Source organism: Ambystoma mexicanum, chromosome 6q, assembly GCF_040938575.1.
Source record: "Ambystoma mexicanum isolate Mex_15411 chromosome 6q, UKY_AmexF1_1, whole genome shotgun sequence".
In the NCBI taxonomy this organism is placed as follows: domain Eukaryota; kingdom Metazoa; phylum Chordata; class Amphibia; order Caudata; family Ambystomatidae; genus Ambystoma; species Ambystoma mexicanum.
Genome location: NC_090937.1, coordinates 1,045,529,247 through 1,045,556,368, shown reverse-complemented (window position 1 = coordinate 1,045,556,368; position 27,122 = coordinate 1,045,529,247). Strand labels below are relative to the sequence as shown.

At 45.3% G+C, this 27,122-nt stretch overlaps 1 protein-coding gene across 5 annotated transcripts in view; it reads left to right on the top strand.

Annotated features, from left to right (window-relative positions):
- MICU3 (mitochondrial calcium uptake family member 3) overlaps positions 1-27,122 on the top strand; it is a 526,504-nt gene that overhangs the window by 253,164 nt on the left and 246,218 nt on the right. For all 5 annotated transcript variants that reach the window (XM_069631589.1, XM_069631591.1, XM_069631592.1 and 2 more), the window contains exons 5-6: positions 21,176-21,223; positions 24,443-24,525. In XM_069631589.1, the coding sequence (XP_069487690.1) occupies positions 21,176-21,223; positions 24,443-24,525 (131 nt within the window). The remainder of the gene's footprint in view (positions 1-21,175; positions 21,224-24,442; positions 24,526-27,122) is intronic.

Genomic DNA, 27,122 nt, shown 5'->3' with positions numbered 1-27,122 from the left:
CACAAGTGCTCAGCAAAGAGGATCACATACTAGATGCTCTGGTGAAAAAGGTATTTACAAACTCTGCCCTCCAGCTTAGACAAGCTAATGTCACAGCTCTGCTAGCAGCTCTGAACCAAATGCTGTTGAAGGACCTGGTGGAGTTTGAGAAATACATTCCGCCTGACCGGCTAGATGAGTTTAAATGCAGTCTGGCAGATGCTACGATGGTCGCGCAAGATCTAGTTGAGGCAGTGGCGCACCATGTTGATGTGCAGGCAGGCATGGGTCATGCCACAAAATTGACAAAAGAGGTTGAAGATAAAGTGCTAGACCTCACGTTGGATGGGCTAGATTTGTTCCACAGCTTGAGGGGCAATGAACTGGCAAGTATGCTAACACTGAACTCACTATCTGTACTTACAAAACCTGCATCAACCAAACAGGCACCAGCATTTAGGGCTGAGGCATGCTCCATATCTTTCTCTGGTTTCAGTCGTTTCCAGGCACAAAGGGCAAGACTACATGACGGGTTGCCCAGCAGCCAAAGGAAGACGCAGCAGAAGACCTCTACAAGAGCTTTTTTTCTCCTACCAAGCCACTTCAACTAGTTATTCAGCCTCTTCCGCTGACAAAAGCTACTAAATAATGGCTCATTTTCATAGGATTCCAGTAGCGGGGGAGAATTTCCCTACAATTGGATGCCTGGAGGAACAGACTCCCGCTTTCCCCTACCCTCCCTTCCTGTTCCCCATTGAACAAGGTTGGGTCTCCCTCTCTTGGGCTGGAAATCTCACCTTCTGGAGAAGAAAGCTGTAGAGAAGGTTCCAAGCCCAGAAGTTGGACAGGGTTTCTATTCCCATCTGTTCACAGTGCCAAAGTCCAACCAAATAGGTTTGCGCACCATTCTGGATCTTGCAGACTTCAATTTTTTCCTTCCCCTACAGAAATTCAGGATGATTACCCCAAAACGAATCCATTCAGCCTTGCATCAGGAGGATTGGATCTGTGCAGTAGATCGGAAGGATGCTTACCTGCATATTCCGATATGACCCCAGCAATACACAATTCTGAGGCTATTGGTGGGGGAGTCCCACTTCAAGTTCCAAGTACTCCCTTTTGGTCTCAATTCTACACCCAGAGTGCTCACAAAAATGATGGGTGCAGAGGCCTCCTTCCTCCGTCCCCAGGGTATACATGTCTACCCATACCTGGATGACTGGTTGGTGAGGGGGGTCATTCCCTGGAAAAAGTAGAAACTCAACTCCACTACCCTCCTGATTTTGCTTTACAACCTGGGCTTGTCAGTCAACTAGAAGAGGTCAAATTTGACAGCAAGTCAATGCTTGATTTTCATAGGCTTCCTTTGGGACACCCAACTGGCCAAAGTCTTTCTGACTACTGAAAGGATAATGGACATTCAGCAGACCTGTTCTCTGTTTCTTTCAACTGACAGCACCACTGTGTGGTGGTTCCAGAGTCTGCTGGGATTGATGGTATCCAAGCAGTCCCTCTGGCCAGCTTAAAAATGTGGAGGGTCCAGCTAACGTTGAGAATCTCCTGGTCGCACTGTGTAGCTCCTCAGTCACAGCTCATTCAAATTTCTCAAGACTTGGCCTAGGACTTGCTTTAGTGGGCGGACCCTCTGAATCTAATGCAGGGTGTTCCCTTCCATGACTCGTCACCCCAGGTGATTATTGCAATAGATTCTTCTCTCCTGGGCTAGGGACAACACTGAGCAACCTTCAAGTCTTCGACCTGTGGGTGTGGGAGGACCACACCCAGCAAATCGTCTACCTGGAACTGCAAGTCATTTTCTTGCCGTTGAATGCCTTTCTTCCCAATATTTAGGGAAAGACTATATCAATAAGGACAGACAATTCTGTCTCAATGTAATACACCAACAAACAAGGGCGACAAAGTCTCCTCCTCTCATTCGTCTAACCTTGGAATTGTGGGAGTGGGTGGTTTTTAACAGCATATGGCTTCAGGCAGTCCACCTGCCAGGTTTGTCAAACACAGAAGCAGATCAACTGAGCCGTCTTGCAGAAGTCAACCACGAGTGGCAACTCTATTCTCAAGTGGTGAAAGATCTGTTCCATCAGTGAAGATCCCCCCCACCCAAGTGGACCATTTTGCCACCAACCTGAACAACCATGGTCCTGTATTTGCGTTCAGGAGAGTACATGGAGGGGGTTATCTTGGATACGCTTTAGAGATTCCATGGGATGGCAGTGTATGTTTTCCCACAGGTGCCTCTAATTCATCCGACTCTGCAGAAATCCCGGGAGACAGAGTGCTGTTGATTCATAATGGTTGCACCATGGTGGCCAGCCAGGTTCCGGTTCTCAGATCTTGTGAACCTAGCCAAATCTTGTGAACCTCTGCCATGTCGCCAGGACTTGCTGACTTTGGAAGAAGGGAGGATTGATCACCCCTCTCCATATTCACTGAGCTTGACAGCATGGTACCTGAGGTCAGGTCCCTAGTGCACCTAAGGCTCTCTGATGAGAACATGCACATTTTACAAGCAGCTTGAAAGGATTCCACCAGATCACAGTGTAAATAAGTGGATAAGCTTCTCCCACTGGTGCCTTGAGAAGTGCAACAGTGCTTTAACTGCCTTACTGGACAACGTTCTTTCTTTTATCTCTCATCTGGCTGTTTCACGAAATAACCCTGAAACCTGCAGAACTTATTTGTCAGCACTGGGCGCACAGCAAAACTCGAATGATCAATGTTTCTCAATCAGGAACTTGGTAGTAAAACGGCCCTTTGATGGTCTGTGCTATCTGTTTCCAACAGTCAACCCTATTCACCCCGAATGGTTTTTGAACATAGTCCTAACAACGTTGTGCCACAAACTGTTTGAACCAATGGCCTCTAAGGACATCAGGCTGGTGTGCTTGAAGCCGGCATTCCTGGTGGCGGTAACTTCAGCCAGTAGTGAAGTGAGGTACAGGCTCTCGCGGCTGACAAGCTTTTCACAACCTTTCATCGCAACAAGGTAGTGCTATGCAAGCATCCGTCATGTCTTCCTAAGATATTATCACAGTTCCACATCAACCAGAAGATTTGTCTCCTGGTATATTTTCAGAATCCATCTTCGGAATCTGAGAGTCCTGTGCACCTTGGATGTCAGGAGGGCCTTGAAATTGTACCTTAATGGGAGAAGGGAAGTCAGGAAATCCTCCCAGCTCTTTGTCACAACGCAGGAATAAGGGTTCCTAAACCTCTACAGTGACCATTGCCTGATTGATTGTGGCAGTGATTCTAGAAAGCTATACTCTACAGAAGTGGCCACACCCGAAGGGGATTCACGCCCACCTTGTCGTGGCAAAAGCAATCTCAGCTGCTATTCAGAGGAATGTCCCCCGGGACACGATCGCAAAAGCAGCAACTTGGGCCTCTCCTTTGGCCTTTTGCAGACATTATTGCCTGGACATGAGTTTGAGAGCAGATGCTCAGTTTGGTCAGGCAGTACTAAAGAATCTCTTCAGCTAAAGTTATGTGCAGAACCATCCATCCCTTGGGAGACAAGTGCTGTTGAATCTCATACAAGTATGGAGGGAAGGGGGCGGGACGTAGGAGTAAGTAAAGGTTAGTCACCATAGTGACTACCATACTCCTAGTCCATAGTACCCTGTCCTCCATACATCTTCCCTCCAGCCCCTTAAAATTCCTTAGATTTATTTATTTTATTTATTGTATTGGGCATTTGTAGGGTGCTTATACATCAAGAAAATGGTGTCTCAAAGATTATCAGTTACAGCCAGACCTAAGCTGGTCAAAAAGTACTGAGGGGCGAGGCCCAGAAGCGGGGTTTGGGGCTCGGTCCGCAACCTAAAAATGATACAATATCTTTGTATGGTGCTACAAAAAGCTCTGGTCCCATCCCAAAGGAAGGAATGTTCCACAAGAATGGAGGAAAGGGAACTATGGACTATGAGTACAGTAGTCACTACGGTGCGTAACATTTTCTTTCTCTCCTTCTGATGTCCCCTTCCAGAGTGCCTTGTCTGCAGGAAGTTTGAACGTAGCACAGGAAGGAGGGGTTGCCTGTACATTTCCAAGATAGTGAGGCCCTTCCTCTTCACCTCTCATGTCTGACTTATCAAAGAGACTCCCATCATGTTCCCCTTAGTGTGACTTTCCCATTGTTCTGACCGAGATTTCTTTGAAGCACTGAATCCCTCTGAACCATATGGGGGTATGTCCTGTTCCTATTGTAAGTTGTCATCCATTACCAGGCAGGGGGAAAAAGGAGCGGTCGGGACATGGCCCTTTATCTTGTTGACAGGTATAACTCCTTCACCAGTTAGTGTTCCGTAGGCCGAGAGCATGAAGGTTGCCAAAGAGTACTTGCAATGTTGCCTTTTCCAGTAAGAAGGGTCCAGGATACCAGTGGTTTAGAAGGCATGCATTATTCCAACAGCAGTTCACCACAATTGATCATGTGGTATGGGAAGGGTCTCCCTCCTCCGTGTCTTTATCTTCACCTCTGTGGCAGAGGATTTTGAGCGGACTGCACACCAATAAAGCTGCAGGGCGAAATATCAACTGATGTCCAAAGAGGATTAAATTATGGGGTTATTCACCCCATCATACTGTAATTTGCCACATTGGATTGAACCTTTTCAATCCTTCTGTAAGGGGCGAATCCAGGCTGCCCTGCCAAGAGTCTTTGTCTTTTGATATCATGGCCATGGTGCGATATCATGGCCATGGTGCTATGTGTGCTTGAAGTGGGAAAGGGGCACAGGAAGTATGGGTGCCCCAAGAATTTCCACGATGGTAGATCCCCTCTCTTGTTGGTAACTTCTCTTCTGGGCCATACCTCTCCCTGTTCCTCTCTCTGTCTGCCTTGCATCAAAGACATCCCATTCATTACTCATCTGGTGTGACCCTCCTACTTTACTGACAACGTTTCCTTTAAAACCTGCCTCCCACAAAGCACCAACTGGGGGCAGATACTGCTCCTCTGGGAGAGTTCCAGGATTTTCTAGCAAGAACAAAGGACTGGGCCTGGTGTCATGTTGTCAGTGTGAACCTAAATCCAGACATTGGGCCTCATTAGGAGTCTGGAGGCAGCCATGCCCTTAATAAGGGCATGGCTGCCTCCAAACTCGGGTCCGGGTCTGTGGTCCCTGAATGGGGAAATACCGGGCCATTCCGACTTTGGAGGGCCCGGTATTTCCCCATTTAGAGAACCCGGACCATCCCCATTCCCATTTGAGCCCCCATAGGGCTCAATGGGAATGCAGAGCATGCTAACAACGGGCCCATTAATGACGGGCCCGTTGTTAGTATGCTGGACCCTCGCGGGACCCGCAAAGGACGTCTGGTCAGACCAGACGTCCAGAGCGGGTCCCGCAAGGGGACCTCGTAATGAGGCGGTACGGGGTTAACGGCGCCAGCACCTTTACCGGCGCTGTTAAACCATTACCACCTCACTTGTAATGAGGCCCATTGATACACAAAACTCTGACAGTTACAGGGGTGTGACTAAATGACCACTGCTCTGCAGGAGTACAGGGATGAGTAGTGGCAGAAGAGCTTCTCATTCCCACATTACTTCTAAACCAACAGTGAGCCTAAGCATGAATGTAAAAAAGACACTGCATCGAGTCAGGCTTTGTTGAACTTTACTGCTGTTGAGCCGGTATGGAGAGGGTTGGGTTGTATTTCTCCAATAGCAAGTCAATGTCAAGACTGTTAGACCAAAGGGCTCCTAATGGATCCAGTCAGTGTTTGAGACCGGTCAAGTCGATGTCTTCTAGTAGGACAAGTGAATGGGTAAGTCCTCAGTGGGATGATGCTTCTACTGAGTCGAGTCTGCGGTCGAGAGGCGAGTTATTTGCTTTCACAGAGTCAAGCCGGGGATTGGCAATCTGTTCCAATGGTCAAGTCAGCATCAGGGCCGTTTGAAGTGCAGGTAAACAGTTTGAAGAACTTGGAATTCCCAAAGCAGCACCACAGCTCCTTTAACAGCAAACATGGTGAGCCAGCTCAAAATGCACCTCGAGTTTGTATGCAGGCTTTGGGCAGCTTTCTGGTCTTTGCAGTCACTTAGAGGACCAGTAAAGGGTCTCTGGGTAAGGCAAGTACTTTTCTTCTTCCTTTCCCTGCCAAGAAGGTACTTACACGGTTTTTATCACCTCCAGTGGCAGGGTACTGGAAACCAGTGCCTAAAACGCAATAATAATTTCTCACCACAGCAGTTTCACCACAAATGTGCTCTTGAGATGGTTAGGGAGAAAATATGTCCTCTTCCTTGGACAGCACCTGATCTTCACCCCAGTGAATCATTGTACTCCAAAGACTAATCACCTAAGAGCCCTCCCCCTCTTATATAGATGAGGTGCTACATCAGATTGGCCCTGAGCAAGCCTGTTGTAGCAGTGTCCTTTGCCTGCTGATGCCATACCCAAGTGCTTGTCTGCAGTCAGTATTGAGCGGGGACAGAAAGTGTCAGCATCAGGTGCTTTAGGCAGTATATAACTATTTCCTCAGAGGCCACTATTTCAAACTGGATATACCTGTATATTTATATTTAACAAAGCTACCACCAAGCCTTGCAAATACACACTGCTATATCATTTCAATCCTGGGTGCCCACTGTTAAAGGCAGCCAATGGTTTGGATTCCATCAGGCTGTTTCAGTAATGTAAATGTTACTGTGGTGCTGCCATGTTACCAAACCACATGGCAGTTTCTGGGATGTCAGTAGACGGGGTCCAGCAGGGAGAACACGTGTGCTGTTGAACCCGTAGCTGCTTCAAGCGAGGTAGTGCTATCTGGGATGGATGGGGATGCAGATCTTACTCTTGCAGCAATAATCAGACCGACTCAGGAAGTTGGCAAATCTTTAGCTGTTTAATTAACAAGTATCTAAAACATGGACTACAACGGGCGACAACAGACAACCCACAGCATAATTCTTTCAATGCATTTAATAGAAAACATCTCTTATTATGCAAAAACTCATAATTACTGACATCATACTACGTGGCAAAATAAGAAAACCTACGGGGGTTTATGATAGGCTTAAAGGAAACATCTAAGTACTTTCTATGGGGGGCTGGAACGTGATTGGATCTCTAAGATCAGGTGGACAGCTATGCCCACCCCAGGTACAAGTTATCTTCCTTGTCATCAAATCCACAACGTTTCATTGGCTTCTGAACTATAGGACTCTTTGCTACATGGCCCTCTTAAATTGGTTGGCACTCTTGTACCCTTCTGAACATTCCACTTGCTAGCAGCACGCTAGCTGGTACCCCAGGTGCTGGAGGGTTGGACTTGACCATGCCTTCCCACCCAATTAGTCCATCATCACTCCTGCTGTCTGCCATTCAGTTAGTCCTTTCAACTCAGCCTTCCAAAGGATCACCATGCCAGAGAATAAAAGTGAGTGTGAGCATCGCCTTATCTTCTGGTCTCGGTGTGGCTTGCCCAAAGTCTTTGTTCATCTAACCATGTGACAGGAGACCGTATTTTGAGCTTCTTCTTTGCATTTAACACTATTAAATGAATAAAACCTGGCACTTCTAGTGTTTTTCCATTACATCTCAACAGGAGCCATCTCGCTTCTCACGTTCATTGTATCTTCTCGAATAGATAACCAGGTTCTTGGCGGCCCCGACTCTTGACACTGGGCCAGACAAGCCTTCTTGAATCTTCCTTCAATGTCAGCTGTTTTCTTCAACTGCGCCACACTTTCAGCCCTTCTATTCATGGGGTCCTAGTTTGCTAAAATGTGTCATGGAACATCCAGATTCTATACACACTTATATATGTATTGGCGGTATTGCCTGCAGTCTATTGCGTTACAGTATCTATACAATTGTAAAACGGCTAGCATTTTCTTCAGTGCTCTCCGAATGTGCAATCTTCATTCCGCACATGAAATGTTGCTCAATTCTTTACTTTGTCATCAGGATCTACAAGGTTTATATACTCCCTTCATTGACATCTCTTCTAGGTGTGTCATTTCTGCTTCATGTGATGTCACCAGTCTTCTCTTTCATTCATCTTCACACTTCTTCTGGAACTTCCTTCAGAAGACTGTCTTTTCCTCTGCGGATACATCATATAGGGTTTTCTTAATGGAGACCTTGTTTCAAGGACTCTTCGCGGTATAAGTACCATCAATGGCATTGCGCATGTCGCAATTTCCGGTTTCCAACATATAGGCAACATGGGGGCGGGACTTCCTCTAGAGGCACTTGACTCCTGCTCTACACTGTCATTTTTCAACATGGAAGATTTAGAAAGTGTGGCCTGATTATTAGAACTCACATTCTGAGAAAAACAAGCCAGCATAGTTTTACACAGTAGAAATAAAAAAACTCAGGCTTGCACACCCATGTAGATTGCATTTCTTCACAGTGCTAACTTATTGACCTCCCGACTCGTCAGTTGCATACCATGGGATTCTCTCAGCCATGCAAGAGCGATTAATTAGGCCTTCAGTGGCATTTGAAAGATGTGGATTCCTTGGCATGTGCATATTCTTAAAGAAGTACGCTAGCTGTTCATATGTGCCATTACCTGAGCTTTGAGACAAAGGGCAGGTAGTTTTCTCACGAGTGTAATGCGTTTATCACTTCCAGCCTCAACGAAGTGTGAAAAGCGAGTCCCGGTAAACATGCCATCTGTTGACATGTTGAAATAATGACATGCAAACAAAACAGTAAATCAGCACTTGCCAGGCACATTGTGAGTAAGCCTACAACTAAAGAGGCCAGAAAAAGCGCTTTATACATGAAACATGTAGGCTGGCCTAATGTGTGCACTCAGGTTATAATAAAAACTGTTTGAAGATCACTTATTTATACCATATATTCAAGTATTTTGATTAAAGCATTGTGGGATAGTACGTATGAGCCAGGAAGATGGCTCACCTCCCACATTCAGTAAGTGTGCACTTTGCTAGTTGTAGTCCCACGGCATGGCCGTTTTACCCCTTCATCCTACCAATGTCAATACATTCAGTGCCATTTATTGGGTTAATAATCCCTGTTATTGCAGCACTTGGAAGCTTTAAGAATCTGGCAAGAAGCATTATGTAAGAACACTTAGTAATAATACTACTGCTACTATAACTACCAGAGAGCTGGAGTACTTCCGTTTTTGATGTATCTCTAGGAGTGCAGGGAGACCCTTGCTTACCAGCTGTAGTTTCGCTGTTGCTTCACCAAATCTTAAACACTCGTTAAAGTGACTTGTAGGTTGTGCTGTACTGCTCTACTGCCGTTTTTCTTTCCACTGGCATGCTTGAATCCTCAAGCAGACAGACTTGGGGAAGTAATCAAAGGCATAGAACTGAAGGGCCCACAGGAAATGACCTGCCAGCATTCAGAAAGCTGCGCACAAAATTGGGTCTATTTAGGCAGACTAAGTGGGTGTCTTTCTGCAAGGGAAATCCAGAGAAAGTGAAAACAAAAATTTAATCAGGGTGCAGATTGCAAAAGCACATCACATTGCGGGCTGAGAAACAGATACATAATTTTTCATTGAAACTGTCACCCATCAAAAGGGGGTACATTGTGACAATTCAGACCACCTTTTCAGCAGAAAAACAAACAGCAGATAATACAAAGTGTATTTTATTAATGACTGAAAGACACAGCCCTTCACTTTCAGCGCAAAATCAAAGTGAACCCTGATCAGTAAAATACACTGTATGTCAAAGAATAAAGGCTGATGTTAGGAATTACAATTTATGACGTACCTTCAGCCAAGGACAAATGGTGGGATAATGAGCCAACTTCAGAAAGGACTTCCCCCACTGAAAGCCTGGCTTGCATCCCAGCTGTTTACAACTGCAATAAAATGTGGCCTACATGAAAGGTGTTGTCCCTGAAGGCTGGGTTCTGTGCAGAGGCGAATCGCCCTGGCTAGTGCATTCCCGGAATGTATAGGGGAGGTGTGAAAACAGTGGCTACAATTAAGATGTGATGAACTTTTAAAGAAATACAAGAAATTGATTCCTTTGAGATCGAAATGGTGGTCCCCTTCAGATAAGGCACAGGCCTCTTGACGTCACAGGGCCGGCCCGGCTCATTATCTACAGTGAGAAATCTCTGTGTAGCAAATGCATCCGCCATTTACGATCTGTAGCCACCACCTTCAAACACCAAAACTTCAAACACAAAGAGACTAATAACAACTCTGATTACAGGCTGGCCCACAGAGACAAATGGCCTGGAGGCAGGAGAGCTGCCATTTGCCCAACATGAAGATTTACTATTCATTTAAAAGGACTATTATAACATAGGCCTTTTCTCAGCAATCAAACGTAATCCTGATTACATGCATGTTTCATTTTTTAGATAACTTCCAGATGATTTTGGGGATATAGAATTCATCCACCTGCTACTCAGGGAACTGTAACGCTCATCTAAGGTTTGAGAGTTGCCGAACGGGTGGAGGCTAAAATTAGGAATATGGAGCAGACATTGCATGTTCCTAACGAATATGCTTTTTGTAAAAACTGAAAAATGTGCAAATGGCCATGCAATGGGTTTTAAATTCCCAGCGATTAGCGGAATCAGAATATAAATATATATTATGGCAGTTGCTAGAAAATCAAAAACCTTTTGAAACATAACTCGTTTTTGCCAAAAATTTGACATGAGAACAAACGGGAATTGCCATATGTCTGCTCCAGACTCCTAAACCAATCATTAGAGATGGGCTGGAGTTGGGAGGAGAGAGAAGGGAACTGTCCAATGCGATTTGCGAGAACTCTTGCCAGGTACTCCACAAGATTGTTAACTTGATAGTGTCATTGCTCCTAAATAAAGTAGATGCACCATGAAAAAAGGAGAGAACTTCTGAAACTTACCATCTGACAACTGCAAGGCAACACCAAAAGGAGACATTGCAGAGATTGCCTCTGGGTGGAGTTGTCTTACTGGGAAGTACTAAAAGCTGACTGGGTCCTGTGGTGGATAGCTGGAGGCCATTCTTGAGAGTGGAGTGACCAGACTCAGCCCTGTCCTTCCAGAGGGTCTTGAAATGCAGCTGGCTTTCCTGAACTTTAAACAGAGGTTTTCTATGCAAGTAGAAGTGAGCTCTGGGAGATCAAAATGTGAGTGAATTTGCTTGCCTTAAATTCTTTCCCTTTATAGTGGGCGTGGAGGCAAAACTGTGTAGATCCTTAGCCTAATTAACTAAAAATATAAATGTATGTAATTCACCTTGGAGGAACACCACAGGGTCATTTTTGTAAAAATGTTAAATTAACAAAGCTAATTCCCTCTGTGCGCTGAAAACTATAGACTGTAATGTAATTGGGTAATACTGATTTGCCTGTTAACCCAGACTACCTTTAGGAAGAGGGGTGCCTTTGATCCTAAACCAAAACTAAAAACATCTTCTCAATTGTTAGGGTCCAACTTCCCCAACACAGGCTTTTAAGTGGAGGGGATCCTGAAATCCCAAACTCTTCAATCATCATTTTTATGTCAGGCTTCCTCAACACAGACCAAAGTAGGGGAGGTGGTGCTGAAAAACAAATTGCTAAATATCCCTGGGTTTATTTTAAAGCAACAGTGTGGGTGAAATAATAATTGCATTGCACAAATGTATAAAACTAAACTGCTAGCCTTTTAAGCGTGCAGGAAAATCGAAAACTGTACAGCATTGCATATGTGAAGTGATTTTATGCAAGGACCTGTGTTGATGATTATTTAATTTGAAATGTGTAGAAAGAAAAGTATTGTAATTTCTGTTTTTCCTAACCCATTGGTGTGATTCACTTGTGTAACAAGAAGTTAATTGTGAGTCACAAAGAGGGAGGCATGTGTAGTTTAGTGTGATTTCTATTATCTATAATTCAAATAAATACTCATATATTTCCTATACCGGGCCTGGTTCTTGGCTCACTGTGGGGACACGGGGTGGACGGGGGGGGGCTATTGTGTGACTCTATATGAGTCGTCAGTAAGGCCAGAGCTAAAAAAAAAGATTAAGCAGGTATTGCAGTGCGCCTTGATTGGGGGTGAAAAGGAACTCCCCAGGTTAAGGGTGGTCTCAATATGACGTGACACTTCTGGTCCCTTTAGCCTCCTGATTGCTGTTTCAAATTCACCAAGGTTACAGCTGGTAAGATTTTGAGTGTCTTGTGCCATTTTCCAGGCTGCTTTGGAAGAAACTCACCTGCTATTTCCACTAGACCCATAGTGGCATGCTCAACAGGATGCTAAATATTGAGCACAAAGATGTCGAGTTGCCATCCTATAGAAGTGGCGGCGCCGGGGGGTCCAGAGGGTCATCACCCCTACCTGTGCTTTTTGTGCCCTCTCATGCTGCCCTCAGAGTTGGCACTTAGTCAGGACTAGCACTGGCTGAGCACCCGCCCTGACAAAAAATGAAAAACTGGCATGCGCCACTCACACTTAAAAAAAAATCGATCAGAACTGGCCCTTCGTCGGGGCACTGACTGAGTGCCAGCCCTGGTATTAAAAAGAAAAAGGAGTGACGTGCCAACATGTGCGATGCAGCAAATCACTCACAATGTTGCTGTGCCAACCACGTTGGTGCATGCACAGAAATAGTGCGCCCCAGGGATTTAAATCTTTCCGCCGTTGAGTGAGTGTAGCTTTACGTATGCATGTGTATGTTTGGATCAGAGTGTGTGTGCATGTGCTCTTGTATCATCTCTGGAAGGGATTTACTGTGACCAACCATACAATTTTGTATGGTTGGTCACTGTTAATCCCTTGTAGATAACCTATCTGTGCCAGTAATGGTCAATTTAAATCCTATACGTGTAAGAGACCCTTACTGGCGCAGATAGGTTGTGGTAGCAGCCTCATAAAAATAATCTAAAGTGCTCCTATGTAGTGTACTGTTGGTGGCATGGCATTTACTGGATTTTGTCATGCTAGTCTATAAAACCAACTGTACATTTGATGCGCTTTACCTCTTATTTTGTCAACAGTTCTGCTGCAAAAAGCATCTTTTCTCCACATTATTTTTAAACATTTTCTGTGCTCCCTCTCTACGCTTGGTCACTCACGCTAATTCGAGTTAATATTCAGCCACCTCCACCCAAAATATTCACCAGGCATGACTGTCCATGAACTATGAAATGTACTGGATCATTTTGTTTCAATAGAGAAATAATTATCCATAGTATGGCTTTTTATCCCATTTTTCTTAAAAACTAAGCTGCGAAATGCATCATTTCAGCATGTGATTGAAAAATAATTCTGAGCGGGTGAGCAACACCTCTGAACACCTTTAATTATTTAGGGCCTCCTCGCTACACGTTGTCGCTCGCGCTAATTCGTGGGAAAATGTAGGACCCTTCCCTGAAAACATTCACCACCCCGTGAGGGTCAATCGTTAAGAATGCTGGTGTTCTTTAGGTACTACCCAGTCCTCCCCATCACACACCCCCCACCCCCTGCCAAAAGCTGCCTCCGCCACTGCCCTGTAGAAAGTGTGCTCTTTCCTCAGTCTATGCTTGCACGCCTGCTGCACTGCCGGATAGCGTCCCAAATGGTGTTTTTCTATCGGTCTTAATTTGGCCCCTTTGCCAGCATTAGATTGACACATTATTTCTGATTCTGAATTCATAACGGCAGAGTAATCCAATGGGAGAAAGCTTCAACGGAGACTTAAGTTATGGCATCTTGAGTTCAACAATCCAAGAAGAAAAAAAAAGAGAACAAATTTACGTTATGGAGCATTCCAGAAATCTGGCTTTCTTTGCAAACACAAATACTAGACTTAGCAGGGTCATGAGGTATATGATGTGTCTAGTTTGGTGGTTGTTTTCTATATATTTTTTTTTTTTTTTACACTGCCCAGAGTTAAACATGCCGCTCCAAACCAAACGCGGCCTTTTCCATGTTGCAGCGATAGGTTTAGTGACCTCTGCGTCATCTTTGGGAATCTCCAAGAGGGACCTTTTTTCTTCTGAACAGTAGTCATTCCAGAATCTTTCTCCCAGAACACTCAGGGCACTCAGGCGGAACTATCTGCCCACAGGTCACAACGCAGCACTACAAACAAAAGGCGGGAATGCTTTCAGGGCCTGCTAGATAGCTCTCCTTAACCTCGCTGACATGCCGCCTGACAGCGGCTCTTCCATCCTTTGTCTCCCCACAAAGAGGGTGGCATCAAACAAAGAGCACAGAAATCTAGAATAAAGTTTTTACATTTACTGACCGATTACCTGAGGATGTTTTACACCCCTCTATCACAACACCCACAGTATCTGATATCCTGATAAGTGTCAAAGGCGCAGTGCGTTTTTTTTTTCTTTCTTCTTTTCTAATTCGTTAGGAGCCACTTGGAAGGTCACTATGCTGCGAGTACTGCATCTCTGCGAGGTGCTGCTCAAAAGCAGGCGGGCACCCAGCGCGAGGCGCGTTTGTGTTAAAGGATAAACAGTTCTGTTTTTACATCTTGCTTTGCATTCTTAACCTGGGCGCTCAAGAAAAACTCAGTACAGATGAGTACTAGAATTTGGTATTCTTTTCATAATACTATCATAAACCTTCATCTCAACCTTATGCGTATTCTTAAATCCCATACTTTCCAGTTGGGGGCAGCTTCTTAGCTTCTGTCTTCAGAAATTGCAGCACCACTGTTTTCTGAGGTACCGCTCCGTGCTTTGGGGGACAGCTTAAACATCCTAGCATATCACGTGTGTACAATCATCGGGCCCACGTGGGCCTTATGGCCATGCAATGGGCTTGAGCTCATGTTTCATTTTATTGGTGGTGCCCACGGCTGGTTTGGTACCCGACTGCCCATGCTATGGGTCTGCTCCCCTTGGTCGCTGATTCCCTGATATTTCTACAGTATGACTGCAACATAACCCAGTTCCCTGTCCTCCTAGAGGGAACCTCTTTCTGGGTTTCTGGTTTCACTTGTGCTCAACATTGCTCATGAATTCGGCAAACTTAGATAACACAATTCTCTGTTCTCCAGGAGGAAACCTCTTCGTGGGTTCTACTTGCTTTCACAATAACATTCTTTACCAAATTCCTATCCCCCAGTTTGTAGCACAAAAACAATTATATTTCCGAGTCTCTTCTCAAGTCTGGTTCACTAACCTGCCAGACCTTACTTTAGACTTTTCCAACACTGTATCAAGTCTGTTTTACTCGCCTGCCCGACTTGATTTCCACAACCTTCAACTTCAGAGATCCTAGTGTTTTGGGCTTCAGCTCGATGGTTACAAATCTTCCTGTGTTCAGGTGGGTCCTTGGCCCTTATGTATTCCACTGGTGGGTTTTGTCCATTCTCATCTGGGTCACAGACCCTGTTCCTTTGACTTGGCGGGTTCCTTGTCCCTTTGTTACATAGTGTCCACTTGGAAAAGCCTGGTATACGCCCCTGCCCGGCAGTGTTTCCTCTAGGTGTACTACCAATGTTCGTATCTTTCTGTTTGCCTCTTTTGTTATTTCCTGGTGTCCCTCAGGACGTGTTTATCTGCTTCACACTGTTAAAATTATATTGTATAGTCTCATTTCCCCCTTGTGTTCTTTGGGATGTTCTTTTTGGATTTATAAAGGGTGTGTCCATTTGACCGCTTTTCTTTTCATCCCCTTGTAAATTTCGGGGGTTTTCATAAAGTTTGAAAAGTTTGTATTATATTGTATCTTCGATTTCTCCTCGCCATGTGCTATTCAGGATGTTCTTATTGGATTTATGAAGTTCCTCTTATATTGTATATTCTCTTTCTCACCCCTTGGGCTTTTTGGTATGTTTTCATGAGCTCCTTCAGCTCCCTCCAAGCCCCCTTGACAGGCCCGGCCTTTACCCCACCTTTCAGTACTCGAGGCCTTCAGTTCTCTACTGGGGTCAGAGCGCTGCTTCTTTGCTCCTATCGTGTACAGCGTCCTTCTCCTTGCGGCTCTGCAGCTCTGGTGTCTTTGTCTCACCGGCGGCTGCTAGTATCGCTGTTCTTGGCTGCTCTTCGCAAGACTTGCTTACCGTGTCTTTGTTACTGATCAGGTCTGTCGCGGTAATATTTCCTAGATACCTGTGGCAGTCTGTGTCCTGGCATCCAATCTTCGGGTTCCTCTAACAGAACCAGCATCTCCTTCCCTGCTCCTCAAAGGCTGGTTGATCGACAACTGAGTAAGTCCTTCTTCCCTTTTTATCATTAGCTTTGCCTTTGGGCAGCTGCACCGCGTGTGTTGGTTCTGCAGTGGACCTTCGCCTCTTTGCTTCATCTTCCTCATCAGTAAAGTTTTGCATCAGGCTTGAGTGAGTCTCCCTCTGCCTCGTCCAGTCTTTTAAGGATGTTCTCTACTAAACCATAACAAATAGTGGTGTGGAGGACCAAAGGGACTTGATTGGGGGTTATGGAAGGTGGGGACACCAAAGGGTTGGATGAATACTGTGTACTCCCAGGGCCATTGTCACCATTCCCATGAAGGATTTACCCTCCCATGAGATCCACCTACTGAGTATCACCGCCAGAGGGACTATCAGGTAGCGGCCTCACCTTCCTGGCCTCATAGAAAGCTGCCTTCCCCATGGAAGATGTCAATATCCTGTGATTCGTCACAGAAGGTTGCACTGGAATGATACTTTCAGTAACCTACGTTGTGGAAGAGAGGCAAACACCACCCACCCTTCACAGTTTGCTTTGGAATGTGTGACTGACATGGTAGCACAGCACATTACATTATTTTCCAAGAGTACGCCTGACTATCAGGGCCACTAACCTGGAGTGTTTCACCTCTGGCATCACCCATTCCATGCAAAACTTGAGAGTACACTTAAACCTAGGTAAATCGAACCCTCATACCGGCACTCCGTCTGTTGAACTGCTATCACCCACCACGTATCAGGGGACCGACGGGACACAGTGCTCAAAAACAGCTTACCTTATTTAAGAATGTTTGCAGAGATAAGGACCTACTAATTAATCATTCCAAGACCAACTCAATGGTTTTTATTTTGTTGGAGAAAAAGCAGACGAAGCCCACACTATCAATTGATGGCATGGCCATTGAGCAAGTCAAGATGTAGGACTACTGAGGAATGAGATTTAGGGAAACAGGGAAATAGATCCCTCAATTGGATAAAGCATATTTAATGCTTTCTAGATATATTGTGGCTATTGTCAGAATGGCCAATGAACATGGGAACGCACCTATGAGGCCTATCTTTGGAAACATACAGGTTGACGGCTCAACAAGCTGCCCTGTGCGGTTCAGAGCTGTGGGGATACTGTCCTTGTAACACAATGTGTGTTTCTTTGAATCGTTTTCTCAGGAAACTCATGTTGCCTAAACGCACCATGTCTATTCCACTACACCAGGAACTCAACCTATGCCAGACTGGTCATGCAGTTGCTCTTAACCCTCTTATGTACTGGATTAGACGTTGGAGCTCTCCCTCCTAGTTAAATATAGGGATGCATTTCGGATGCAGCACTCAGGTCAAGGAATCATTATATTAAATAGGCAATGCTGAGCTTTGGATTAATCCTGTCTCGTGTAGACTGAATTCCTAGTTAAAACATGGTTTTGCCTAAAAGAAGAACAACATGTTTTATCTAAAATTTCAAACTCCATATTTCTCACAAGATATTGGGATCACAAGGTAGGGTTTCAGAGTTACTTGGACTATATGAAGCCGAAGTTTATGCACTCTCTATATATCGAGTTCAGATTTAGTATGCTACCACTGGCTTTCCAAACCAATACCTGGGACAAGATGGCAACTGATAAATGTCCCCTTTTATAGGAATGTTATTGAAACTCATGTCTCATGTTATGCTCACCTTTCCTTTATATGTACAATAAAGGAAATCATACCGCTAACCAAGGTTTATTGATTATTGAATCCGGAATACCACTCTTGCTATGATTTGTAGAAGGACGAGCGATGAGGTCACAGTATATGCAGTGACTATAGGGCCTGGCTTAAGAGGAAGAAACATATACATGTAGCAAGTTACTAACCAGTCTGTATATGGGATGCTAGCTGAATTATTTGGTGGGATAGTTTATGAACTGAGATAGTTATTTATTTGTGCTTATTGTAGCAATGGCTTTTAATTTTATCATCTAATGCTGTATTTTGATGTATTGCTTTATATGCCTAATGACATTCCATCGAATAAAGGTATGATGAGTTGGAGTTGAAATGGGAACTCAGTACCACAATCTGGGCCCGCACTGCTCATCTCAAAACCTACATCAGCTAAATCTAGAGGCTGCAGCAAGCTCACAGTGCCAGTTTGAAGCATACCTTCGACCCCCACCATACACCTTCTAGTCACCATATTGAGACACTACTCATCCAAGGCACCATTTATCCACGCACCACACTCTGTTCTGTCAAATACCTGAGCTGTGTAGCAACTGCATTGTCGGACCAGGGTACAGCAGTGCAAAGTCATACCAATGATAGCTGTGTGCTATAAACAAATGCATTGCTCTATACCTTAAAAAGTGTAGCTAACATTGATGCCTTTTTCTTCATGGCTATAGGGGTGTAGGGTAATTTCACCTTGCATATTCCCTTATGTACGCACCCCAGTTCACCCACCGATGTTTTACCGTATTGTTACAATGTTAATGTTAATGTTAAAGGATATTTGTGCACCACACTATCACCACCGGAGTGGTACCCTGGCGCTCTGGCGGCTCTGAAAAAGGGAGAGGGGAGGTTGAGTTAGTGGGAATGAGCTGGAAAAGTGAAAGAAAGCAGTGATGTGCTGTTGGCAGCCTCAGCCCGGTGGGTCTGTTGGCTGAGCTTGGGGTGTTTTACGGTCGGTAGTCGTTGTGCTCTGTTGTGCAAGTCTATGTGCAGTTTGTTTTGTTGTTGCAGTTTGATGAAGTTTGTGCGGTTTGCTCTGTTTAAGGCTTGTGGTTGTGTTTGGTTAGAGTTTGAGAGTTGTATGCAGGCGGATGTAATTGTTAGTGGATTGGTTAGTTGGCAACATTCACTATTGCATCAAAGCGTGGCACATGCTAACAATCACAACTCTATCCAGATGTGACGCATGCCAACATTCACAATTCTATCTAGATGTGACGCATGCTAAGGTTAGGACTTTCAGCCAAGTGTGGCACATGCTAACATCCCCAACTCGATCTAGATACGACGCAAGCCAACATTCACGTTTCCATCAGATGTGACGCAAGCTAACATTCACAATTTTATCTAGATGTGAAGCATGCTAAGGTTAGGACTTTCAACTAACCGTGACGCAAGCTAACATTTACAATTCTATCTAGATGTGACGTAAGCTAACAATCACGATTCCATCCAGATGTGATGCATGCTAAGGTTAGGTCTTTCAGCCAAGTGTGGCACATGCTAACATTCAAAATTCTATCTAGATGTGATGCAAAAGAACTTTTACAATTCTATCTAGATGTGACGCATGCTAAGGTTAAGATTTTCAGCTGAGTGTGGCACATGCTAACATTCACAATTCTATCTAGATGTGACGCAAGCTAACATTCACAATTCTATCTAGATGTGATGCAAGCTGACATTCAAAATTCTATCTAGATATGACACAAGCTAAGGTTAGGACTTTCAACTAAGTGTGATGCAAATTAACATTTACAATTCTATCTAGATGTGACGCAAGCTAACATTCACAATTCTATCTAGATGCGATGCAAGCTACGGTTGAGAATTTCATCTAAGTGTGGCACATGTTAACATCGGCTAGTATGTTAGTGTGTTGTGCAATGCAACATTTACAGTCCATCCAATAAAGGATTTAAGCTGATGGTCACAAATCTCTCTAAGTATGCATGTTGTAATTCTATGGCAGTCTAGGTAATGGAGAGGTAAGGTAGAGTGGTGGGGGCTTTCTGAGTAGAGTAATTGCTCTACACTCCACCCATGCCACACTCACAGTTTTGTTGGTGTCTATTGGCTGCTGGCTTCCTTGTCTTCGCCTGCAGACACCTGCTAACACTTCTTGGAGCCGCCTCTGTTGGAGCCGCCCCTTTGCCTTGGGGCCCTTAGCCAAAGGGACTGCCGGGCAGAGGGCTGCCCTGGGAGGAACCTTTAAGTCCAGGGAATCAGCCAAACACGGGTGTGGGAGGTTTAGGAGGCGGGCTGAGGGACAGGGAGGACTACGAGAGTTGGCCGGGTCTGCTAAGCAGCATGCAGGGCTTGGGGGCTATGAAAGGAAGACCCAAGATTTTAGAGGGGCCAGGGGGCTCCAGGAGACTCACCTGCTGACCGGGGGACGCCAGATGTTAATGGCAAGATCCCCCGGTGCAGCAAGCCCGCTCCCCATTGCCTGGATGCAGGCAGCCAATCATGGGTGTGGGAGGTTTGGGAGGCAGGCTGAGGGGGCAGGGTGGACCACGAGAGTTGGCTGGGGCTGCTAGGCAGCACGCAAGGCCTGGGGGCTATGAAAGGAAGGCCCAAGATTTTAGAGGGGCCAGGGGACTCCAGGGGACTCACCTGCTGACCGGGGGATGCCAGATGTTAATGGCGAGATCCCCCGGTGCAGCGAGCACACTCCCCATTGCCTGGATGCAGGCAGCCAATCACGGGTGTGGGAGGTGGGCTGAGGGGGCAGGGAGGACCACGAGAGTTGGCCGGGGCTGCTAGGCAGCACACAGGGCCTGGGGGCTATGAAAGGAAGGCTCAAGATTTTAAAGGGGCCTCCAGGGGACTCACCTGCTGACTGGGGGACGCCAGATGTTAATGGCGAGATCCCCCGGTGCAGCGAGCACACTCCCCACTGCCTGGATGCAGGCAGCCAATCACTGGTGTGGGAGGTTTGGGAGGCGGGCTGAAGGGCGGGGAGGACCACGAGAGTTGGCCAGGGCTGCTAAGCATCACGTGAGGCCTGGGGGCTATGAAAGGAAGGCCCAAGATTTTAGAGGGGCCAGGGGGCTCCAGGGGACTCACCTGATGACCGGAGGAAGCCGGATGTTAATGGCGAGATCCCCCGGTGCAGTGAGCACACTCCCCATTGCCTCGATGCAGACAGCCAACCATGGGTGTGGGAGGTTTGGGAGGACAAGACACAATTGAAAACATTGCAAATTCCTGAGGTCCATTTGTTGGACACAATCATACCCACTGTTTTAAGTGAATTCTGCGGACTATGCCGACACTACATTGCATGAACTATTTATGTACACATATGCAACAATGAGAAAGGGATCAATGTATATCTATATTTTGTCTGCAGTGTATATTATAATCCGTTATTTTTCTTCTGCAGGTGTGATCTCTTACACAGAGTATCTCTTTCTTCTATGCATCTTAACAAGTAAGTATTCTTAATCTGTGTTGTTCAGGTAATATTCATGGGTCAATTGACGTTTATTTTTTATTAGAATTTGATTCAGTTCTTTGTGTAACTTTCGGGGTAGCTACATGTAGATACAAAATGCCCTAGATTTGAAATATGTCAAAAGAAAATTAATTCTACATTGGGGAAAACATATTTTAAAATCTGTGTAATTATGAGAAACCCAAAAATCCCCTTTGGTGATAGTTCTTGCTTTCTGAAGAGGCGGGCTTTATTTTTAGTTAATGTAGTGATGTGTGATGAAAAGAAAAACGGCGTTATGCAGAACTAAATCTCCATTTGTATATTTGCTTCTAGTATCCATGTTAAGACGGGACCAGAAAACATAGGTTCAGACTGCAGCTGCAGGATGCATTAGTATATCGGTGCACCCGCACTCATCAACTGTGCGCCATCGATTCACAATAGTCTCCTTATTGGGCTTGGCTAACCGGCAGATTTTGCCAAAGAGATTTAGAACGGCCTGACTGTTTCCCCAGACACTTTTCTTGCCTCTTGTAGTAGAGAACCTGTTTCTTCATTGTATGTGTTGCTGTAGTCCAGGGGTCTGCAACCTGCAGCTCTCCAGATGTTTTGTACCATGAGTCCCATGATCCCCCACCATTTACCCGATTAGCTATGGCTAATGGGAGCTGTAGTGCACAACATCTGGTGAGCCAAAGGATGCCGACCCCTGCCGGTAGAACATAATCCCACTTGTGTCTACATAGTGCCCGGCCTGTTTAGTAGATAAACAGGGCATCCGAAGTGGAGGCACTTTAAAAATGTTAGAAAAGCTGTGAAAGTGGAACATTTTTCAAACCACCCGAGACAAGTCAAGAGTTTTGCAAAAAATGCATGCATCTACCTTTTTAGTTGGGGCCATTAGGCATCGCTTGCCACACATATAGCGAAAACTGTTGCATTGGAGTACAGATAGCGGGGTTCAAAATTGAGGGGAGGCGGCAGCTATTCCGCACTGCTTGTAGCCCAGTTAGCTTGACAGCAACAGAGCTACTTTTGGCTAACCCGTCCAGCTAAAGCTGAACAAACACACCGATGTGAATATAACTGTGCATGTGGGACAATCTATAAAATAAACATTAGGTCACATCTAAAAGTCATTTAAAGCATAAGGGGTCATATACAGTGGACAAAAGGATAGGTTTGTATCTTATGTGAAAGTTGGAATTGCCAAGTGCTATTTTCTAGCTCCTCGTGCCCCTGTGGTTAATGTTTAATGCTTGATATCCAGGAGCTGCTTTTAGCTCCCGTTTACCCAATCTGAATTTGGATCCCTGCATAGGGAGGGATGGCATGTGAGGAGGGATACATACAGCCTATAGGTGTTGTTTATGTGCCCACCCATTGACTTTTAATCTATGGGGCCATTCCCACCCAGTTATTGCCCCTCACCTTCCAAACTCCTCCTCATGGGAACTCGTTGAGCTCGCTTTAGTCAAGCTTACCATAAACTTTGCACTTCAACTGCCTGCCAGTGCTTTTTCAAAGCAGTCTTCTGAGAGTTAATTACTTAATTGGAGTTGTCAAACTCTACTGGTGTAATACCACCGTCTGAACCAGGTCTGCTTTCAGCCATTCGATTTATATGCAGCCTGTCTGGCCTTCAATGAAGTTGTGTAAAATGCTCAAAGCCAACGGTTTTGGCTTGTGTATAAGTATTAGCATTTGCCTGCCACTGCTATTAGATGCCCAGGTGCCTGTAACATTTTGCACCTGCTCCTATCAATGGCTAGTTGATAGCACTACAGCTGTGCCTGGCAAGTGCTTTCCCATGCCTACACAAAAGCCCAAACTGTTGGCATTGACAATGCTTGTTATCGCATACCTCTTTAATGGTGGCCGGGATGATCCAGTGATTACTAAGGCAGTTACGCCCTGGGACATTATGCATTTTGTGCACATCTCTCAATGCTCATACAATGTACGTCTTAAATCTGGCATAGCTATCCCAATTTTTCAGAAGTATACTGAATATAAAATATCTTTTTTCGGCACATAATAAGTGGGTTGTTTTTCCTCATGTCCCTCTACCATTGTCTAACCGATGTCATTATGGGCGTCACCCTTGCCTCAGTGGTGGAGGATGTCAGCAAATGTTAACTTCCTTTTGCTTTTTTGACTGAAATATGCCATGCCACAGGGGAAATGCATTGCTGTATGCCACTGTATGTTTCAGAGTTATTAATAATCTCCACTGCACACTCAACTAGTGCCTTGTTGAAGAGACGGCTGAAGAGAGGAGTACGTTAAGGAACCACAACGAAACTATTCGGAAAATATACCAAGCACGTCCAAACACCTGCACTCCACAAGAATACAAACGGTGATCACATTAGTTACTTTGCGCAAGTGCGGTGATATTTTTCGCGCTATTTGCACTGTGGCGAGCATTGCCCTGGCGCACGAATACATTACATATTTGCTCTGCGACAATTTGTCCCCGGTGTAAATTTGCTGCATAATTGGACCTGCACCAGTGCATAGTTTGTGCAATATGGCCCACGGTGTCGCAGGACCCGTCAGAACGTTTTCTCGTATGTAATAACATAGTGTTAAACAGCTACAGTTATTAGAGTAGTGACGTCTTCAGTGTAAAGAGAATACATTGGTGTAATGTGAAAATAGACTGATAGAAAAACCACAGCAGGCGCACAAAGCGCAGGCAAATATGTAATGCATTCGTGCACCAGGGCAATGTTTGCCACAGTGCAAATAGCGTGAAAAATATCACCGTATTCTTGTGGAGAGCAGGTGTTTGCACGTGCTTAGTATATTTTCGGAGTCGTTTCGTTATAACTAAGAACGCAAGTGCGAGCGCACGTTGTGGGTTTTGGCTGTTTCATGTTCTGTGCGTACGAGGCCTGCCTCCCGCCTGTTTGTTTTGATGTGCCTTTAAACTGTGCTAAGCAGCGTGTTGGTGTGATGTTAGTTCCATTGCAATCACCGCGCCATTGAAGCCGCCTCACAAAGATACGTCGCTCCGAGGCGCCTGATATGTTGCATATTTACGTTCCAACCCCTTGAGTTCGTCAAAAGAACGACTCTGCCTCTTCTTTTGAAAAGGAGCGTTTTAAAGTGAGGCACAGCGCATGCGATGCCGTGGAATGCCAGCACACATTCTTCCGCCTGCTGCTGTAACTGATACGTCTGCAATCTCTTGTGTACACCTTTCAGAGCCCCACGCCGGCTTCAAAATAGCCTTCAACATGTTCGATACCGATGGCAATCAGATGGTGGACAAGCAGGAGTTCCTGGTGGTATGTGCCTTTCAACCTTTCATCAGCGCGTGGGACACTGTTCCCCTTTTTGCTTTGAACGTTTTCCATGTAGCCTTTCCATGTTCAAACGTGTGTCCGTGGCCAGGTACAGCTGCGCAGGTTGTACGGGTTTTCTAGCGCACGCTTTGGTTGTTTGGTTGCTCTGTAGCCTGATGGTTGAACAGTTACAGGAGACGTCTGGGACAAGTTCAGCGCTCGTGGAGCCCCCAGTAGAGGTGCTAGTATTCTGCAATTGGCCCTCTGTTCAGCTGCATTTTTTTTTTATACATATTATAGTCCGTGATCGAAGTGTACGTGTACAAAAGCTCTGGGGCAACGTGCTCGCCTTGTAAACAAGAGGACAAGAAGCAACACAAGTTCGATCCCTGGGTCCGCGTTTAGAAACCTCTGGGTATTAAGCGCATTATAAATAGCAACTAAGACATTCCTATAGCAACTAAGACATTCCTGTTACAGTGCATCGATCCCCCCCCCGGCTGTGTGAGCGCTTTAAAAATGCAAATAAATGAAATAAATAAATAAGTACTGGAACGAAGCTCCCTGCTGGCCTGTCCCTACCAGCCCTCTCTCACACACCATACACACACTCCTGCTGTTTAAGGGAACGTTCAGTGTAGTGCATTAAAGTTTCCACTTCTTACTACACTTTTATTTGAAAACGAAACCATTCCGGAGTGGTTTCTTTTTAAAATAAAAGTACAAGAACAGTACAACTTAATAAAAAAAAAAGTCGAAGAGCACCACCCCCAACCGCCCACTTCAACCACTGATTCTAGTAATAGTGGGACAACAACAATTGCATTGAATGCTTCAAGATCTGATTATGACTGCAGTGCACAGCTGTGCTACGGTCTGGCTGTTCAGAGTTCATTTCACATGGGAATGTGTGGCCGGTACAGTGCAGTGAAAGACGCACAAATTAATGGGGACTTGTGCATATCTTGTTTCACGTTTCTGCCCCAGCACACGTGGCACACCCCACCACATCGCTGCGCGCTGATTGGATAGGATGTCAATGATCATATAATTAACCATATCTAGTACTTACATTATTGAGAAGTGATTGTCACCCTGTAAATAAGGTGAAACCTTTGAGTCATTGGGTTTATCTCAAGTCTATGGCCAATAAACTTTGTGCCTTGTTGGCATGTGGCCTGGAAAATTAGACAAATCTGTCCAAAAGGTCAACAAATATAAAGTTCTTTTTACCTTGGTTTTCCCATAGGGAAAATCCACAGATCTTGGATGGTTACAGTCAAAGCTCTGTATTGATTTTTGCCGGATTTGTTTTTAAAGCAGCAGACAGCGTGGTAATGCATTCCTTTGTTGATTTGGTGGAAATCCATCCACTAGTTTTATTATTTGTTTTATTATGCAGTGAATGGGGTGGCCTGCCACCAATATCTTTAATATCTATCTCCCATGATACACTGGTTGTTGGGATACACTCCTCCGAAAGGACAATCCGGCATTTTTTGTTTAGTTTTTTATCTAGTTGTCGAGGACCGTAACCAACCGAAAAGGTATTCGACCATGTGGACCCTGACCCGGCAAAAGCAACCGCAATGTTTCGCTCCTTCGCAGTTGCTGTGGCCTGTCAGTGCTCCATGAGGGTGTGTGCTTTTTGCGGTTGGTCCCAATCCTCCACAACCTTTCCACAGCAAAATCCTACCAGTGGTTCAAAGTTCATTCTCTCTCTCTCTCTCTCTCTCTCTCTCTCTCTTCTATTTCTCTCTCAGTTCTCTCTCTCTTTCTCTCTCTCTCTCTCTCTCTCTCTTCTATTTCTCTCTCTCTCTCTCTCTCTCTTTTCTATTTCTCTCTCTCTCTCTCTCTCCCTCTCTGTTCTATTTCTCTCTCAGTTCTCTCTCTCTTGCTTCTCCCCCCCCACCCCCAGGGAACAGACTTCAGCTGAAGTGAGGTTAAGGTGCCAGTTTAATGTAACAAAACCCCTGTAATTAAGCAGGATTTGGATGCTACACCACCTTAAAATAGAGCCACCCCAGTGTGCAGCCCATGAGCCCACTGATGATATCATGCATGTCATCATCGATGACGTCACTTGGAACTAGAACACACTGAGGATATGATATGATGTTTTATTTATATTGCGCTCATACACACGTGTTTCAGAGAGCAAACCAAGGAAAGGGAGGGGAACAGAGGAGAACAAAAATAGTGATCTTACTAGGCCCAGTGACATTAAGAACGCGCACTGGGAAAGGGAAAGGGGGAACGTGTGTGGAAGGGGGAGAGGCGGAAAGTGCAGAACGGAGGAGAGAAAAGAATAAGTGAAATAAATTAATTAAGAAATGCAATGAAAAGGTAGTGCATCCAGCAAGAGGCAAGTGCATGATTAGTCAGATAGGGTATATCTGATAAGTGCAGAAGAAGACTGGGGGACTGTATGGGTACAGATACAGTGATCCCGGTGCCAGGGGTGGCCCGGAGGCAGTGCAGGAGGGAGGCAGGGTAAGCAGGTACCTGGGCCGAAGGGACAGCGGGTGACCAGGTGCACTGTGCCGCGAGAGAAGCAGATCAACAGGGGAGGATAGTGGCAAAAGCAGAAACAAAGCGGA